Below are 19,110 nucleotides of genomic sequence, written 5' to 3' on the forward strand. Positions count from 1 at the left end.
GGGACACAAATTATAAAGAATATAAATGCAATAAAGTATGCTAGGAGGATGAGATTAATTCCATTTGCATTAATTGGTATTTAAAGGCATCTTTGTGGTGGAAATATTTGTCCATTTCCAGACACAGACAGAGATTTGCATGTTATTAACTTGAAGGCTACAGACAATTTCAATGGCTCGTTCTGTGCACCTGTCCTCCCAAACGGATCATGTCACCGCTCCGTGGAGGTGGTCCGATTTAGGGGGATTTTGATGCAATGATACCCAAGGCCACGACACGGGGGCGTTGACGTTCTCTCCAGTCTCATAAACAAACGCTTTTGTTGGCCAGCAGCAGGTACCTGAGTGAAGGGCATCGCGTAATCGTTCTATTGCGAGGCAACGTCTACCTATGAAAATCGCCGCGAGGCGCGCGCAGCTCCACAGAGATTTTAATAGCGCAAACTCGGTTGCGTCTGACGTAGAGGGGCTTCTTGGAGGAAAACATAGCTCGACCACTTACATGATACTGACACACGGTATATAGGATAGGATATAGAACCAATAGAATGACTTCACTGGTATTTTCTGCCCGTTTTCGACCGTTGGGACGCGATGAGGACGGAATAGTAACAGCGCGCTGCTGAGGATGCGGATCGCGGGATTAGGCTGACACAAAAGAGCGTTCACGCCGTGTTTAATTGCGGATTAAAAGAGAGCATCAGCCTTGCACAACAAGGAGACGTTTCTTTATTAGCGTGGATCCAGACGCGCGGCGGGGAACGTTGACAGTATCGCTCGGATGGTGGTTCCGTGGACCGCGCGACCATGTCACTACAGTGCTGGGTGATTGTTCTGGTCGGGCTGATGTCGTACTTCAACCCGGAGAGAGCACTGGGAGCCCCGCAGAAGGAAGGTGAGCGTGTCGTTTAGATGGCATGTTATTGATGCGCTCGAGGGGGGAGGAGGCGATGAGACGCTATGAAAATAAGGGGAATTTGACAGTCTGAGGAGAGTATTTTACATTTCTGGTTGGGGGTGACGCTCATTAAATATTATTTCATAATTCAATCATATCTGTCTCTATATCTAAGACATATATGTTAGAAAGTTACATATTGGCACCATATGCGTCTATTTATTGAGCCCATGCACTGGTGATAATAAAGGTGTCTGGCTGTTATTCTGGCACGCATGTATGATTTTTCATTTTGGGCCTGCAAAACCGCTCTTCTATATGTAATTTTACATATGGGCCTGAGGTAAATCCTATATTTTACATAGGGCGATTTTTTTTATTTTATCATCATCTGTCCCTGTTTTAACTAATGTTCGCATAATTGCATAATTGTTAGGTGTTAGTGTTTTATTCGCGCATTATTTTAGTAACGTTAGCCTACCATGAACACAAATTTGCCAACAGGCCCGCGTGTTTGTTTGTGTGCTCTCGTATGCAGTATGTGTAACCATATGGTCTAAGAAGGGAATTGCACACAGGTTCCTGTCTGTCAGCGTCTGGCCACTGTTTTTCGAACAATAAAAGGTTACTGAATAATAACACCCTTCATGTATTCATACACCTACCTGCATATTAGCCTTTATATTTTCATAGTTCAAGTGGACAAACACCGCGGTGTGATTCTTCTCGAATACTGAACGTGTGCCTATTGTTAATTGCAAGCGTGGTATTTTTAATATGCATTTATGGGATGTTAGGTATTTATTTATTTTTAATTTTATATTTTAGCCTAATTATTAACCACATAAGGTTCTGACATCATGTGATAGAAATGTTAAAGCTGTTCAATAGGCTCCATAAAACATATCTGGCTTTATTAAGTAATTGATTGAATACTGTAACGTTACATGTTTTACTGATAGATTAATATTTATTTGTGAATAATAATAATCACAATAATTATATATTATATACTATTATACAATAATAATACTGCTTTATCATTGAGAAAAGATTATGAAAACTGGGATTTAATGACATTTAGGTTTCTGTTCTTTTCCTGGAAAAAAGGCATCTATAAGTGTCTAAAATGAGCACGACCTCAAATGACCTGCAGTTTTCAGACAACAGACCCTAATGACTGCTTAGTACTCAGAGACTCTTTTTAAATAGCTTTAAACATCCTCAGTCGCCGTGTCAGTTGCTGTCAGGTCTGATGTGCCCAAAAATGTCTTTGTGGTGCCTATGCTATTTTAGGAAAACCATGGCCCACCACTTTTAAAAGTTACATTACTGTTTTCGAATGATTAAGAATTGAGAGCATTATTGTCCTTGCTATTTTAGTAATATTTTCAATTCAAACATATTTTATTATACGAGATTATTTATTTTGTGATTTGCTTAATTATGAGGTAAAAGGGAGATGTACAGTAAATTCTCCAGCAATGGCATGTGTGCTAACATTGATGAATAAATAATGAGGTTTCAAGTCAGTTGAATACATTATACGAGTTATTTTAGTTTAGTGGATAGGCCTATTCATTCTTAGCATCTGGTTAATCACAATACCAAAGGTATTTAACCTCCTTGCCCTCCTCCCCACCTTCTCTTCTCCACAGATGGCTCTCCTAAAACAAACGGCCAAATTGAGGTACAAAATCAAGTATGGCACCTTTCCTTCTGACCCAGCAACCCTCCAGATACAAGAATCTTTTTCAATGATCCAGTCCCTTCCCTAAAAAAAAGGCCCTTCCCCCCAAACAAAACTCCAAATACCTTCCCTTCTTCTTCAATAGTGACGAGTACAAGGAATGTCTTGTATGATGACTCTCTGGTTTCTCTCCTTTGCTTCCCTTAAACCTTAACTCTCAAACCCCTCCCTAAACCCAATATGAAGGTGATCTATTCTGAGTTCCTCTGCTTTTCTCTGTACTTTCACCCTTTGTGCAATGAAAACTCTTCATTGGATTCCTGTGCTATGTTCGGAATGTAACGCTGCCCTTTTAAATTTTTCCCTGTTAGGAAAATATACAAGTTATCTTTCACTTCTATCTATCTATCTATCTATCTATCTATCTATCTATCTATCTATCTATCTATCTATCTATCTATCTATCTATCTATCTATCTATCTATCTATCTATCTATCTATCTATCTATCTATCTATCTATCTATCTATCTGTCTATCAATGGATCAGTCTCTTAGTATTTGTCAGGATGGATATTTAAAACTCTACCCCATTTTTTTCCTCAGTCTCTGTGTCCCGGGACGACTTTCTCTCTCCACCCCCTTATGTGATTATTCTCATCTCCTGCTCTGGGCTGGTCTCTTTTGTTCTGTTGCTTCTCACCTGCCTTTGCTGCAAAAGAGGAGGCGTGGGATTCAATGTAAGTCTCTTTAGTGTGGGGTTTATACATGTGGGTTTTACGTGAATTTTGCATAATGTGGGTGTTACTGATATGAATCAGCATGAAACATACATTTACTTGTTCTTTTGATGTTGGTTGCATTTCTTTCTTCTTTTATATATATATTCCCACTAGGGTTGCGGCGGTGAGGAAAATTTCCCACCGGTTATTCGACGTGTGACAACACCGGTAATCCCGGTGTCACCGTGGGGGGGTGGGTAAATAGCTTTTAAATGCGTGCGCGTTATACTTTCACTTTCGAAATAAGCGTCCATTGCCAATTCAGCGCTGACAATTCAAAACTCGCTGATAATAAAACTTTTATTTATAGACAGAACTTTTATTAGCATAACGAACGAATAAAAATAACCCCATGCATAGGCTGAAAAAAGTGAAAATCGGCAAACTGTGGGCCCAAACAAATAAGAACCATAAAACGTTTATTAACGAATAAGAAAATAAAATAGGCCTAAATAAATTACACAAAGTTTAAATAAGATAAAACCAAATAAATATACGAATATAAAATCTCCACACGTGCTAAATGGAATTTGACTCCTGATGCTTGCTGATCTGTGACGTGACTGGCTCTTGGCACGCACTGCGCAGTTCAGTTTTTAATTATAATGTATGCTCTCTTCTGAACTAAATAATTGATAATTATTATTTTTAATTAATTCAAATAAATATTTTAGCAAAAACGAATACTTTAAAAAAGTCAAGACATCGCGGTGTCACGGTGGGAAAGTGATGTCACCGGTGATGGGGCTTAAAACCGATAACACCGTCAACACCGTCTATCGCGGCAACCCTAATTCCCACCTCCACTTTTCTCTTTCAGGAGTTTGATAATGCCGAAGGGGAAGAATGCTCTGGGGCATCCAGCCCTGTTCCTGAGGACAGTTTGTCCTCCTGTCCATCACTACCGGAGGTCTACACTCTCCCACTGCGGGATAAGAACTGCACCATCTTACTGAATGGCACAGGTAAACCCACTAACTACAGGCAATATGTACATCTTGCTCCATAACCTGTTCCTAAGTGAAAAGGTTATGAACTCTTCTGAACACACTCCTGTTGTATCCCACAGACAGCTCTCAATGTTTCCGAAGGCACACTCTCAACTACCTGCAGGAGATTGGAAATGGCTGGTTCGGGAAGGTAGACACGTTTAAATGATAAGATTTTAAGTGTCAGGAACAGCTTGAAATGCAACTAACTATAATGGGAAACCCATGGTGGATGTTTAACGTATCTAAGAAAACTGAAAAGTAAATTATTATGATTTTATTTGCGTAGCCCTTTCACGTAAACATAAAACTGGAAGGAAGCAATTATTGTGTTTTTTTATTAATTCAAGTATGGATATGCACTTGAATTAAGGTTGAGGCTTCTGAATCAATGTGTAATATTCCAAATATATGTGAAATTGATCAGTCTACACAAGAAATTATTATATCTCTGATATCTTAAATACTTAAAATATGACATTTCAGGCCATGGTCTTATTTTCCGCTGCTCTCTTACTTGACGACCATCTATAATTACACTGACCTGAATTTGTAGTCTGTTTGACGTTTAGGTCGTCCTGGTCTGTATATCCTCACTGCACACATATTTACATAAGAACGTAGGCTTTTTTTAGTGTCTTTCTTTCTTAGTCTCTTTCACTTCTTTTCCTCTCTTTCATTTGATAATAATGTGCAGGTTTGGTGAAGCAAATAATTTTGGTGTAGTTGTAACTGTTTGATCTGTCTCGGTTAGGTAATACTGGCTGAGGTGCTGTGTGACTGCAGCTCCTATCAGGCTGTGGTGAAGGAGCTGAGGGTCAGTGCTAGTCCTCTGGAACAGCGAAAGTTTTTGGCAGAGTCCGAGCCTTACAGGTCAGACAAACTGGGTTGCTCTGGCTGCTATTACCGTATTGTTCCGAATTTAAGACAATGTTTCTTTCTTGGAAATACATCTGAAAAAATGGGGTCGTCTTATATTCGGGGTCTAAACTTTTACATGTCAATAATAAACCCGCAACAATAGGGAGCGCCAAATACTGGTAAAACAAATGTTCCGCCTAGGACTGATAAATGCAGTCATTAAACAACTCTCATTAAGCAGCCAAGAAATACAGTGTCAGAGTGTAATGTTAGAAAATGGCTAAAAATGCTAACAGTTAAAGAAAAGCTTATCACAGTAAAAGCGTCCGCTTCGAAGAAACTAACAGGCAAGTGTGTCAGTACATAGACGAAAAAATAAATAAAAGGCTGCCCATAACCAGAGCCGTCATCCAGCTGAAGGCACTGGATATCCCCAAAAAGCTGATCTTATCCACCATTGAGGCCCTTCATTTCTTATTTCGGCTACTTACTGACACACTTGCCTGTCAATTTCCTCGAAGCGGCCGTTTTGATGCAGTGGAAGAATGATGCGGCGTAATGGATTAGCGCTTGCCGTCCGACTTCAGGGAGAAACTGCTCTCTTTTCAGCGCTATGTGATCGGCCTAAGGAAAAAACATTCATATCCCCCCTAGATGAAATAGGTAATGCTGATAAAACACCTGTGTTTTTTGACATGCCAACATCTGTCAATGTGCATAAAAAGGTGAGAAATCGGTCATAGTGAAATCTACTGGAAATGAGAACTTCAGGTTATTTTTATGGTATCTATGTCATAAAGTGTTTATTTTTGAATGTAATTAATGTTGGTACATTTTACCAGTTTGAAAAAAAATGCAAAATATAAATATGAAGTATTTTCTTTAAAAGACTAGATTTGGTCTTCAAAAGGCCTTTTTAGGTACACCAAAAGGTACATTTTGAAGGGAGGGGGTGGGGGGGTCGTCTTATATTCAGGGTTGTCTTTAATTCAGAACAACACGGTATTTTTTTATTGTTCTTTTATTAGTGGAAATTTTTGCTGCTTTTTATTGCGTCTATTTCCCCCCACTTATTTAACACTTAAATTGCTCCTGTTAGCAGTGAATTCCCTATTTTTGTGCCATTATATTAGCATTTTAATAGCTTTTAATGTTGTAGGTTTTATTTGAACTCTGGACATATCCATATACAATACCTCCTCTCAATATATATATATATATATATATATATATATATAGAGAGAGAGAGAGAGAGAGAGAGAGAGATGGGCCGTGGAATGCTATAAAACATAACAGATCTATTTATTTGACCAAAGTTTTAGTTTAATTTCATTTAATTACATTTGTCATCTCTCTCTTTCTCTCACCATGTACACCTTATGTTTACAAGAATATTGACAACACAAACTAACATTTATTGATTTGTTTTTCACACCTGACAGAAGTCTTCAGCATCCGAGTATCCTCCAATGTTTGGGCCAGTGCAGTGAGAGCATTCCGTATCTTCTGGTCATGGAGTTCTGTCAACTGGTGAGAAAACCCAAATCTCGGACATTGAGACCAATTTTAAAGAAAAATTAAATAACCGCCTTGGACAATTTGTTTGTCTCTTATATCGGTAGTTCAGGGAAATACAGTCATTCATGAAACACTGGCGCATTGAGTTTAACGGAACAATTTACATAAGAATGGATTTATGATGGATTGGATTGGATAGTTCATGAATTTTATTTAATTAATTCTGCACATGTGTCATAAACAAGGCCTACTGTGCACTCAAAAGACTAAAATAAATGTAAATATACCGGTGAGTTATGTAATCATAAATTGTCTTAGCACTTTTAATAAGACATTTTAGAGGACAAAGAATTTGGTCCTATTTTCTGTATTTACAGTAATATGGATTTTTATCAAATAATGGTTTTTTTTTTTTTGTGTCTGTATCTACAGGGTGACCTGAAGAGGTATTTAAGAGCTCAGAGGAAGTCTGATGGGATGACACCTGACCTGTTAAACAGAGACCTCTTGAACTTACAACGAATGGCATATGAGATCACCTCAGGTCTCTTGCATCTCCATGAGAACAATTACATTCACAGGTTAGATTGATTAAATCTCTAACCCTAAAAGTGTTCAGGAACATGTGACAGCATTTGTGAAAATGGAGAAAGGTAAAAAAAAAGAAAGAAAAAAAAGACACCTTTGTCTGTTCTTCTCCAGTGATTTGGCACTGAGGAACTGCCTCCTCACCTCAGATCTTACTGTTCGAATCGGAGACTATGGCCTCTCGCACAATCAATATAAGGTATTTAAACAATTACTAAACTTCAAAGAGACTTTATAGATCAGGCCCTCAATCAATGTCTTAGGTTTTTTAGTATAGAGGGTTTTTTTCTGTTCACAATAGAAGATGATTTGTCAGTATTCAGAAAAGTATTCCATTGTGCTTAATCAGCATTTAGCTGCATAATGGAGCAACTTAGCCTCTTTTTTGAAACTTAGATAATGTGGTTATCCATATTTAACACAAACAGGAGGATTACTATCTAACCCCAGAAAAACTGTGGATACCTCTCCGCTGGATTGCCCCTGAACTTCTGGAGGAGTTTCGTGGGAATCTGATTGTCACTGATCAAACCAAAACCAGCAATGTGTGGTATGAAAAATTATGGACAAATGTATTTCTAATGGTATTTTAAATGAAGGAATTCAATAATTGCACAAAAGAAGAAAAAAATGAATAATGGAATTACATATTTTTAATGATAAAAAAACACAATTTTAGGGATTTTGATAATACATACAATACTATTCACGTTGACATTCTTCCTTCAAATGAAAACTGACAGGTCTCTGGGTGTTGTGATATGGGAGCTGTTTGAATTTGGGGCTCAGCCGCACAGACACCTGAGCGATGAAGAGGTTCTTACCTTTGTCATAAGGGAACGACAGATCACTCTGGCTCAACCTCGCCTCAAACTCGCTCATGCAGACTATTGGTCAGTATTTTTAATGGCTTTAATTAGATGGAATTATATCTGTACTTAGATCTGGAATTCACCTACAAAATGTTTAATAATGTTTCACTCATGCAAAAATGACTCTTTTCCATTAAAAATATTCAAAAGTCCTTAAAACAAATGTATCTTGAGTGTATTTTGTATTAGTGTTGCTTATAGTGTTGCTTCTCAAGTCAATATATCTTATTTTTCTTGTTTTAATAGTCTTGTTCTTTTGATTTTCTTGTTCTTTGTCTTCTATCTTGTTCTTTTATTTTAACAATGAAATGAGACAAAAATGCTTGTTTAAAACAGGATTTGTAATCTAAAGAGAGTCGAATGTGTATTATACAATATGTGACATACTAATATATGAACTATATTTTTGCATGTCTCATTAGGTACGAGGTCATGCAGTCATGCTGGCTACCTTCATCTCAGCGGCCAACAGTCAGCGAAGTATTTCTCCTCCTCTCCTCACTCCTCGCCGCAGAACAGGGAAGCCGGAAGAGTTCTAGAAGGGATGAGGACGAGGAGGATTATGAGGAAGACAGTGGACAAGGAAGGAGAGGAGAGAGTGACGAATCATTTGAAAGACGATGGGATGCGCTCCGACCCCCAGCTTTCCAGTCAGCCGCACACAAACTTCTGAGGGAGCGAGAGTACGGGAGGGAGGATGGTTGCCACAGAGAAAACGGAAACTCCTTCCCTCTTTTGGACCCCGTGGACAATATGATCACTCCTACATCTGAGCTTGATGACATCCTTACTGTAACAGAGACCAGCAAAGGCTTAAACTTTGAATACTTCTGGGAAAAGGCCCATGGCAGGAGAGGCTACAAACCCCTTCCTCCACCTCAACCAATACCAACACCCAATTCTGGCCACAGGCAAACCTTGGACACACCCACTGTCGTCCCTGTGATCAGCGCCCGCAGCCCTTCCCTGGCCAGCGAGTATTACATTCGTCTGGAAGAGCATACTCCCCAGGATAAATCCCCTAGTCTAGGAAATGGGTGCTCGTCAAGAACAAATTCAGTGTGTCCTGGAGATCTGGAGCTGGTAGAGCTTCAAACAGGGACTACTGGAAAAGACAGACCATCTTTCAGGCAGCAAGATGGCTTTACAAGAGGAACCTCTCAGACTGTCAGATCTAGTGAGGTAAAGGTTTTGGTTCCAAACACTGGCTTGGTTGAGTTTAGTAAGGAGAGCTGTAACCGAGTGACAGATTATGCTGTTATAGACATTGGAGAAACAACCCAAAAGTTCTTTGGTCCTCAAGCACCCATTCTTCCACCTAAACCTCGTTCACTGTCCATGTCCTCTGGCAGCCATCTACACTCACGTCCCCTGCCTGCTCCTCCACTAGGATACGTGAGAACATATGGGTTAGATGTCTACCCTGGATCCTCGTACCCAACAGGCAAAGTTGAGACCTCTGATTCTTTACTAATGAGTTCACTGTCGAAAGCCAACTTTGACCATTTGGGCTTAAATCGCACTCACCAGACACTGCCCCCATCTCCATCACACTCTCCTTCCATTCCACCATCTTCGGGTTGTCAGTCCCTGTTCCTCCAACCTCAAACCTGTCCTCCACCTCTTCCTCCCCACCATAGACTCCAAAAGGGTCAAAATTACTCATTGGAAATGCATTCCAGATACAATGCGATGCACTTACAAAGAGACCAACTAAGCTGTGACCATACTGACGAAAAAGAGTATGCTGACAGAGGCATGACACGATCTCAGTCTTTGTATAATTCAAGAGATGGTCCATATAAGTACATTACAGACAATGATCCCTACTCCAGAATGACTCGATCCCAATCCACAATTCCAAAAATTGAAAGAATATCATCCTCTAGCCCAGAGTTCTCAAAGGATTATGATAATGATGATGAAGAAGACAACGATGATGATGATGACGATGACGATGATGATGATTCAGCTTTCATGTCACCACACAGACCCATCAGTGGCACAACCATTCAGCACACCAACCTGGCTGATAAACCAGACCCAGCTACAACCGAGCTTTTCTCAAGGGGGATGAAGCGAACCCAATCCCGTCTCGCCACCATCCTCCCAGCCTTATGGAGGGAAGATGCAGTCATGCAACGAGAGCGAGTTGCAGCCGCTAGGAAATCTCCCATACATTTGTTTCTGACCGAGATCTCCAATGACTCTGTGGTCATGAAGGATGGAGACAGCTCATGGGCACGAGAAAGCGATGGAAAGAAAGACAAAGGAATGCGGCGATCCCAGTCTCTTGTCACAGAACTTGACTCATCCTCGCAAGCTTGGGCCTCAGACAAAGACTTCCTACCTGGATATGAAGGCAGCGCCAAAAAGAGAGAATTATTCCTTACAGAGATTGAGACATCTGTGTCGGATTGTGAGGATGCATATGATGGAGAAGGTGGCACCCCTGTTTCAAGATTTGGAACTACACCTCATCCTTTTGCACATCACTCAAATTTGCCAACGTATTCAGAAGCTGAGGAGGCTTTCTCATCAGGGATGAATAAGTCTCATTCCCTGCTCTCTGAAATATCCAATGAGAGCGTTGAACCTGAGTCGAAGACAGAGGAAATGACAAGAGAGGAATTTTTAAAGGAGATTCAGTCTGCTGAAACATTTCTAACTGAAATCATTACAAGGCAACGTAAAAAGGAGGAGAGTGTGTCACCTGCTCCGTTGTCTCCTGAGTATGAGTCAATATGCATCGACCCAGAATCTTCTCAGACAATACAGTTTGAATCAGAAAGAGCAAGAGCAGGAAAACCACTAGGTGACACAAAAGAAGCAATTTATGCTCAAGTCACCAAGCGGGCAAAACGGAGTGAAATAAAAGTTGCCATGCGCCCAGAAATTCCAGTACTTCAAATTGCATCTGAGTTACAAAATCTCGAATCAAGTCAGAAATTAACTCCAGCTAGTTGCTTTACACCTGAAATACAGATAGAGAAGAGTTCCCTTATTGATTTTCCTTCCTCAGAAGTAATGCCTAGAAATGGGCCTCTATTGGAGCAGATCTCTCCTGTTTTAAAAGAGAAACAAGATTCAAAAGAGTCTCAGAATCAGCATGACCATATAAGTCAAGGTCCAGTAGAAACCAGGAATATACACTATGCTAATGGTTCACAAAGTTGTGACAAAAATCAAATCACTGGTGATACGCAGATTAGAAGTGTAGATCAAAATGATTTAAAGGGCATGTTTGTTCAGGCAAAAGAGCAAATTCAGAAAATTGATTACAGTGTTTCACCTGGTGTCGATGTCATGGCATCAAATGTAACATTTGAAGAAGTTGCACAACATGAGGAACTGTCAGAACATTCAAAACAGATGCAAAAAGAATCAAACTCTCATGATCTTTCACAAAACAGAAATTCAACAGGAGGCACAAGCTCTATAAAGGCAAGTGAATACTGTTCAGATGTGAGTCAACACTCCCCCACTGACAACAGACAGAACTTAGAAATGGAGACATCCTCTAAATCCCTTGAGCAAACCACTTTAACTGACAAGGAACCCAGTTCAAGGACCATGCACCATGACAAAGACACAGAAATAGCAAATGAGAAAATACTTCCAAGTGACAATTCACTCTGTTTGAATGAATCAAGCACAGATGCTTTTCACTCGCCTATGGTGCATGAACCCAACTCTGATCAGTCATTGTCCACCATGACCCCCTCAGATTCTGTCTTGTCACCTTCGACCTCTAGTTCACTGGACTGCCTCACACCTGGAGACTCCTGCTTGGGTGGAGGAAGCAATGGATGGAGGGCCCTTGGAACTGAAACACCACATCGGGATTCGGCCTACTTCTCAGACAGCGACTTGGATGGTGGAGAGGGTTTAGGCAGAAGAGTCACCGATGTACTTGGCCCTTCTCGTTCAGGTGGCGTTAGAGCTGGAGAGCGAGGAATATTGATGGGAATTGAGGAAAAGATTGAGGATGAAAGACTACAGGAGCATTTTGAAAAGGAAGTGAAGATAAAGCAGGACATACAAGAATTGTGGGTTTCAAATGATTCATCTGATATAGAGAAGGGTCTCATACAAGGTGCTGTCATCTCAGTAGATTCTCAGAGCGAATACAATGCTGAGTTTATTGCCAAGTTGTTCTCCAATGGAGAGGATGAGCCAAATAAAGGAGTTCCATTTAGCAACAGCTCCCTTAACTTCCAAAACTCATCTCTAGTTAAAAATAGTGAGCTGGTCATTTCTCACACATTTTCAAAAGAAATAATGCTCCATGATTCAGGTGCTATTGATCTCACACTGCTTGCCCATATAGTCTCAGAGCCTCAAAAACCCATTTCTGGACCAGTTTGTCAAGAAGAACTCATTAAAGATTGTTCATATTTGCAAACAGCTAAGTGTAAAGAGGCACGTTGTAAGTCACCTGATTTTCCAATTGGTGAACAGTCATCAGACAATAGTAAATCTAGGTTATCACGGTTTTACAGCTTACAGTCTGATTATTCTAAAGGCATCAGCAGCCCTGAGATAAACATAAAGCTCAGCAATGATGACACCAAATGCGACCTGACCCAGTTCATCTGGTCTGAGACAAACCCTGAAGGACATACAGGAGGGGAAAGGGGTGAGCTTGATATCCAAGACACAGATGCGAATGAACTAGGCTTGAGAAACCTCTCGTACTCAGAGGAGAGTGAGGATGAGCAGGCAAAAGAGAGGTCTGAAAGTCAGCTAGCTGTAGGGGAACTCTGTTTTACTATAAAGGAATCCTCTCAAAATGCTGCAGATGAAGAAGTCAGCAGTATGGAGCTCTCAAAAAATAAACGTTCTGATAAATTCAGCAGAGGTGCGTCAATGGGTCTTGAACTAAAGGAGAAGGAGTTGTGGAGCGCCCTTGAGGAAGATTACGGTACGGTGGAGACTGTGAGAGGGGAATTCAACTGTCAGACATTTCAGCAGGGAGAACTTCACCTTTGGCCTGTAGAAAATGACCAGTGGGCTGCAGCCGAAGCTCAGACACCAGAAGTAGAGCTCGGATCAGAGCTCTTCCCGAGTTTTGGAAAAAAGGGGTGGGCAGAGGAGGAACACTTAATGATTAGTCATGAATTCTGGGAATCTGAAGCAAATGATGAGCTTGCAGATAGTGAGTCTCATCCCTCTGCTCAGAGAATATGTGAAGATGCATTTAATGATGAGAAGGTAGGACAGGCTGATTATCCACCACCTGAGAGGCTGATCCTTTCTGGTGAAGCAAAAGGAACTATTTCACCTCAGCAAACACCTTTAGAAAGGCTGGACTTTCAGCAAGAGGAGAACATAGAAAATCCAGACATGGAAAATGGATCACCAGAGCACTACACTAGAAATATAAAGATGGAAGTTGAGAATCTGGAGAACCCAGAGCTGGAGGCCCCTGTACAACACAAACCTATTGAAATGGTGATTGATACTCAGAATTCTGAGACGTGTTTACAAAATTATGTGGGAGGAGAATTGTTTAGTGATGAAGAAAATAAAGAGTTTGACAGTCATGAAAACATGGTAGGTGTAAGAGGTTGTACAACTCACTCTCCCTCATTTTCTATTACAAATGCTCCAACCAATGAGTTGGAACTTCTGCAGTACCACAAAGAAGCTCTTCCTAGTAACAAGAACAATGTACCCAGAGACCAAACTGAAGCTTCATGGGCGCCCGAGACTGAAGCAAGCAGTCTGGTTGCAGCCCTTGAAGACCATCAGACCTGCACAATGGAGTTGGCTGATAATTCTCACATCATTTCAGTGTATCCAGAGTGTCACAGTATAGAAACCAGTAGACATGATGTTGACAGTAATCACTGTTCTGCCACGATCAGTGATGTATCTTTTGAAAAAGAAAGATCAGATTCTCCATCTTTCCCAAGTCTCACCATTAGCACTGATCCAGAGCCGTGTAAGATCCACAGTAGCAACGTTCAGTGTTCAGCCCCTGCACTGATTTCAATGGAGCTTTCTGAATGTGCTGCTTCTCCATATGCAGGAGTTGGTAAGTGTCAAGGTCCAAGTAGTTTCCCGAATACAGTACACCACATAGAAATCAAGACAAGTTCAAGTCTGATCTGTTCCACAAATCAAACATCTACCAAAGGACATGAGGAGCCATCGGGATGTTCTGAGGATGCTAACTGTTTAGATCAGTCTCTTGAAGAACTTGCAACTAGTACAACCACTCAAAGCAAAGGTATCACTGCAAACCTGGGACAAAAACTGCACATGTCACTCGTGAAAGAAAACCACATTCACCCAGAATCAAATGCTTTACAGGAGGACGACAGAAATGGCCTGTCTCAGAAAGCGGCCCATCCACCTCTCTCCCAGTGTTCTCTGAACTCCATCCCAGAGTTGTTGATCTCTGAGTGGAAGGACTTGGATGAGGAGCCTCTGGAGGATTTTGAAAAACTAGAGCAGCTGTGCTGCATTTCTGGGGATGAAGAAACCCTTGGAGATCTGTTTTTAGGAAACTTAGATCTGCTTGAATCTTTAAAGAGAAATCCAGAGCAAAGAACAAGTGGTGCTGGTATAATAAACCAGGATGACTCAGCAGATTCAGAGAGGAAGACAAGAGTAGAGCTAAAAGAGGAAGTTGATGGGAAATCGAAAAGTACCATGGCTGTCTTGCAACACTCAGAGCAATATGAAAACCTTTCTCCAAATTTCCCAGGAGAAACTCAGCAATCTGTGGAGAAGGGAACAGGGCAACATATGCCAACGCCTCTCTCTATCCATTCTACAGATGGTTCCAAAGGGCAGAGGTCACTCTCAAAAATGCAGACAAAAAATGGACTGATGATGCAGGTGAGTAAAAATTACACTAAAATTAACTGTACTCTGTTGATGCTCTGCTATTTCTGAAACCTTTTGTCTTTGTGCAATCATTTTTTTAGGTTTGTGAAGAGAGACTTCAGTATTCTCTTAGTGAAAATGTTCAAACCAATGTCCTGTGGGGTTCTACGGTTAGTGACAGCGTTATTCTACACCCTTGGGGAGCCTCTACCACTTCATCCTCTGAAGAAAGTGTTTCAAGGGAAGATTTCCAGGACAATGAGAGGTGTGGTTATTGCTACAGAAAAACTAATACAAAATAAATGAGTGATGAATTGAGCAGAGAACATTATTTTAATGCAATTTTCACTGTCTGGAAATAACATTTATAAAAAAAATCCTAGTCAGATAGGCCTATTCTGTATTTAATCAATGTAAACTTTAGAGAATGTGATCTTAGCTTTAATCTCCTCATGGCATAAGTCTCGTCGTGGCTTTTAATGTAACCACAGTCTTTGCTTTAGAATTATTATTAACTGAATGCTTTTCTTGGTTAAATGAGGTAAAAACCAGACTTTATCTTAAATTCATCGTAAATGATCTCTCTTAGCAGCAAAGAGGAGACCCCACCCTCCTCTCCCTCAGTGTCTGTGAGTGAATCTGCTGAAACACAGACAGAAGAACTGACTGTGCTTGAACAGCCTGAGGTTACTTCCTCTCTACCTGCTGCAAATCAAGCAATGAAAGGTACTGTGAACTGAAAGGACTCCAATTTTTTTCATTTGGATTTGTGTTAATTTAGTATTTTGCATTTTATGCTGTTTACAATTTTAAATAAACATATTTTTTTTAATGTTAACAATTAAAGAAAAAGCAATATATTAAAATTGATTTATGAATGTAAACGATTGGGTGATTTGGCTTATAATATAGATATATATATATAGATACCACCATCTTTGATATTTATCTTTCATCTTTCCCTCTCCACTGTACCATCAACCCCTGTTCCAGCTAAGCTGGCCCGTCTCTCCTTATCGCTCCCTCCGCTTTCTCTCTCTCTTCCTCTCTCACCGAATGCCAAAGGAGGATTCTGGGAAGGGGGGGAGCATAGAGGGGGGAGGAGAAGGACTACATCAGCTGGTAGCGATCCAGATGAAGATGAAGAAGAGGAACAGGAAGATGAGTCTCCAAGGCGTGTCATCGTTGTCACAGAAACAGATGTTGACAAGAGAGTGGGTTTACGTAGTTTGCTGAAATCGCCAAAGGAACCCGTGGACAAAGAGAACCGTGACCGTGGGAGGAATGTGTCATTTTTTGATGATGTCACAGTCTATCTTTTCGATCAGGTATGTCAAGGGTATTTATACAGAAAAGCATCAAGTACCTTCAATGACAAGGTTTCACATTGTTAAACATTGTTATGTTTTGTTACTATTCTGTATCTTAAAACTCTTCATGCCAGGAAACTCCAACCAATGAACTTAGCTCTGGATCTACTAGTTCATCTCCCCACGGAAAGCCCCCCAGCACTGATGGTTTTGGTAAGTGTATAGACCATTTGGGTGTTTGCAAACAGCAATGACGTGTTTTATGGCCGGTGGAAAAAATGACAGATCTGTAGCAGGAGTCTATGAAAGCCATGGAATAAAAGAGTAAAAAAATAAATTTCACAATTCTGAGAAGAAAAAATCATAATGGGCTCTATGCACGGCGGTATTTCCGGTGAAGGTCTAAGGATGCTGGATTACTTCCGCCGATCGTAGAGTCCAATGCTATTCCGAGAATTTATATTGGTTTTTATACTCTGTTGCTATACTAAAGAAACGTTAGTCACAAAAACAGACAAAACAGACACCCCTCATTTTGTTTATGCTTCTTTGTTTATTATATTAAATAAACATAACTATATATAAAATTACATCTAAACGTATTAAAGTTTCGTTTCAAAGACGAGAGGACAGTAAATTTTGAAGACTCTGCCATAATCCCGTTTTCCTCGGTTTTCCTCCGCTTTAAATCTCCCCAACCGGAAACGCAAGAGCATCCTTGCGTCAAACGCGGAACTTATGCGTGCATATAGCCCATTGCGAGATATAAACTTGATATTCTGCCCTTTTTCCTCTCTTTTTTGTCAGAATTGTGATATAAATTTGCAATTGCAAGTTATAAAGTCCAAATTGAGAGATGTAAAGTCTGAATTGTGAAATACAAATGTTATGGTATATGGTACATAAATGTAATCTCTTTAAAATGTTATAGGCATAATATTATTTTATGCTGTAACTGTAGGGCTAATACAATCATGAACTGCATACGCGAATATTATGTAGATCTAGTGTTTACATCATATTCATGCTTTAAATAATACTGTAAATAATAGCGCAGGTTTCATCAGTCTGGTCTGTCCGTTTAATGAAGACTATCTTTTTTTGCATTCCGATTCTGACATCCAAAGGCACAACAAGACATTTTTCTCTTTATTCCGTGGATTTTTCCCGTTTTCCTTCCTTTGTTACCACTGTTTTTCTGCCACCACAATGCGCGCACAGCTGCAGTGATGTAACTGTGACGTCTGCCCCCAAATGGTCTATTCAGCAGAAGATATGATAATTTGGGGCTGATTTGCGTAAAGCAATTGTAAAACTTGTGATTGTGCGAAAAGAGTAAAATTCATGTGATCATTTGATAATATCAGTATCACAAACATGGATTTTCATATTAAAAAAATTTAAACCAGCAATGATTTTTGCTCATTCCAAACTCATCTGTCTGCATCTCCACCGTTTTAAGTTGAGATGAACTACCTACTCGCAGTTGCACAATTCATATTAGCTGCAGTTAACAGTACTAATAAACATATATCTATCTTTTATAAAAATCTTCAGAGTACACCTATTACACTTCTAAGATCACAATTTTTCAGATTGTTTTCTTTCTTTCTTTCTTTTTTTTTCTCCAGGATCAGGCAGCCACAAGGCATCAAAAAGTAAAGACCATGTAGTGAAGTCAAGATCTCCAACCGGAGTCACTTCTGGCTCATCATCAAGGTTTACAGTAAGCCCTGCCGATGACCCACATTTAGTGTGACAGATGACTGTTCCCTAAACACCTGGACAAAATGAACCCCCTCTGGAGTGAATGAGTGGCCCCCGTTGTCATCGGTAACTATGACGACTCCTGGAGGTTATTTTTTTAACTGCGAGAAAAAGAAGGGCTCCCGTTTCAAAAGGCTGGAGGCAGTCCAGGTTTTACTCACTGCAGCAGCTGGAGTGGTAAATCCACAAATAGAAAGTACCTTCCAAAACAGCCAAAAACCTTGGAGCTCTGTAAAATCTGACATGTACTTTTCGGCTATGCAATGGGAGTCTTATTATGTACCAGCTTAACTATTCTATTTTCATGGCTTCTTGAAGTACGTTTGTATTTTATTCCCCTTAAATGAAGGGGGCGCACTTTCTCTGACCAGTACCTGTCTATTTGTGTGCTTAGAAATATTGACATTGTAAATTTGTTCTCATTGCAGTCAGGCATTCTTGTAGTTTGTGGTTGAGGAGGGAATTGTCTCTGTCACAGCAGTGCAGTTCTCATTTAGCATTTGTACAATATTAAATTGCAACAGAATGCAAACTCATTTTAAAAACATTTATTTTAAATGTATTCTTAGAATGCACGAAAAAATAAAACTGCAACTAACTGTTGTTTTATACTGTATTTTTTATTGCAGATGTTATTTATTTCTGTATCTAATTTGTTTACTTGTTTGTTTATTTATTCTGAATTTTTTTTTATTTATTTAGATATATGTTTGTCTGTTGGCCTAATTCACTTTATAAGTTTAAGTAAACTGGATATTTACTTTGTATCAAATTATTTTGGATTTATGGCATTTAATAACCGCCTCAACAAACAAATATCTTTGCATAGGTATAAACACTGAAATGTTTTCTCTAATTTAGCTATTTCTAGATGTCAGTCTGTATCTAGTTGTCCTATGATGTGTCTCTCTGCAGGTGTTATTTTCTAATAATGTATTTGACATTAGCTTTTCCTTTATTAATTTTTGAAGCAGTAATTATTGCTTGGCATGAAAAAAGA

General features: G+C 39.8%; 1 protein-coding gene across 1 annotated transcript; it reads left to right on the forward strand.

Annotated features, from left to right (window-relative positions):
- Positions 1 to 246: 246 nt before the first annotated feature.
- Positions 247 to 18,709, forward strand: lmtk3 (lemur tyrosine kinase 3). Its single transcript, XM_056258531.1, has 16 exons — positions 247 to 895; positions 3,193 to 3,326; positions 4,189 to 4,333; positions 4,438 to 4,508; positions 5,112 to 5,230; positions 6,661 to 6,748; positions 7,169 to 7,317; positions 7,439 to 7,523; positions 7,753 to 7,874; positions 8,068 to 8,217; positions 8,619 to 15,045; positions 15,135 to 15,298; positions 15,623 to 15,759; positions 16,027 to 16,361; positions 16,478 to 16,556; positions 17,975 to 18,709. Exons 1-16 carry the CDS (start codon positions 808 to 810, stop codon positions 18,100 to 18,102), a joined length of 8,421 nt encoding a protein of 2,806 aa, XP_056114506.1. The 5' UTR covers positions 247 to 807; the 3' UTR covers positions 18,103 to 18,709.
- The last annotated feature ends 401 nt before the right edge of the window (positions 18,710 to 19,110 follow it).

The sequence above is a fragment of the Rhinichthys klamathensis genome, unplaced genomic scaffold, assembly GCF_029890125.1.
Source record: "Rhinichthys klamathensis goyatoka isolate OS25496 unplaced genomic scaffold, OSU_Roscu_1.1 h1tg000152l_1, whole genome shotgun sequence".
NCBI classification, from domain to species: domain Eukaryota; kingdom Metazoa; phylum Chordata; class Actinopteri; order Cypriniformes; family Leuciscidae; genus Rhinichthys; species Rhinichthys klamathensis.

Coding starts and splice junctions, on each gene's coding strand:
- lmtk3 (XM_056258531.1), top strand. CDS start 808: ATGTCACTACAGTGCTGGGTGATTGTTCTGGTCGGGCTGATGTCGTAC. Junction 5,231..6,660: donor GCAGAGTCCGAGCCTTACAG/GTCAGACAAACT, acceptor CACACCTGACAG/AAGTCTTCAGCATCCGAGTA. Junction 15,760..16,026: donor TGCAAATCAAGCAATGAAAG/GTACTGTGAACT, acceptor CCCCTGTTCCAG/CTAAGCTGGCCCGTCTCTCC.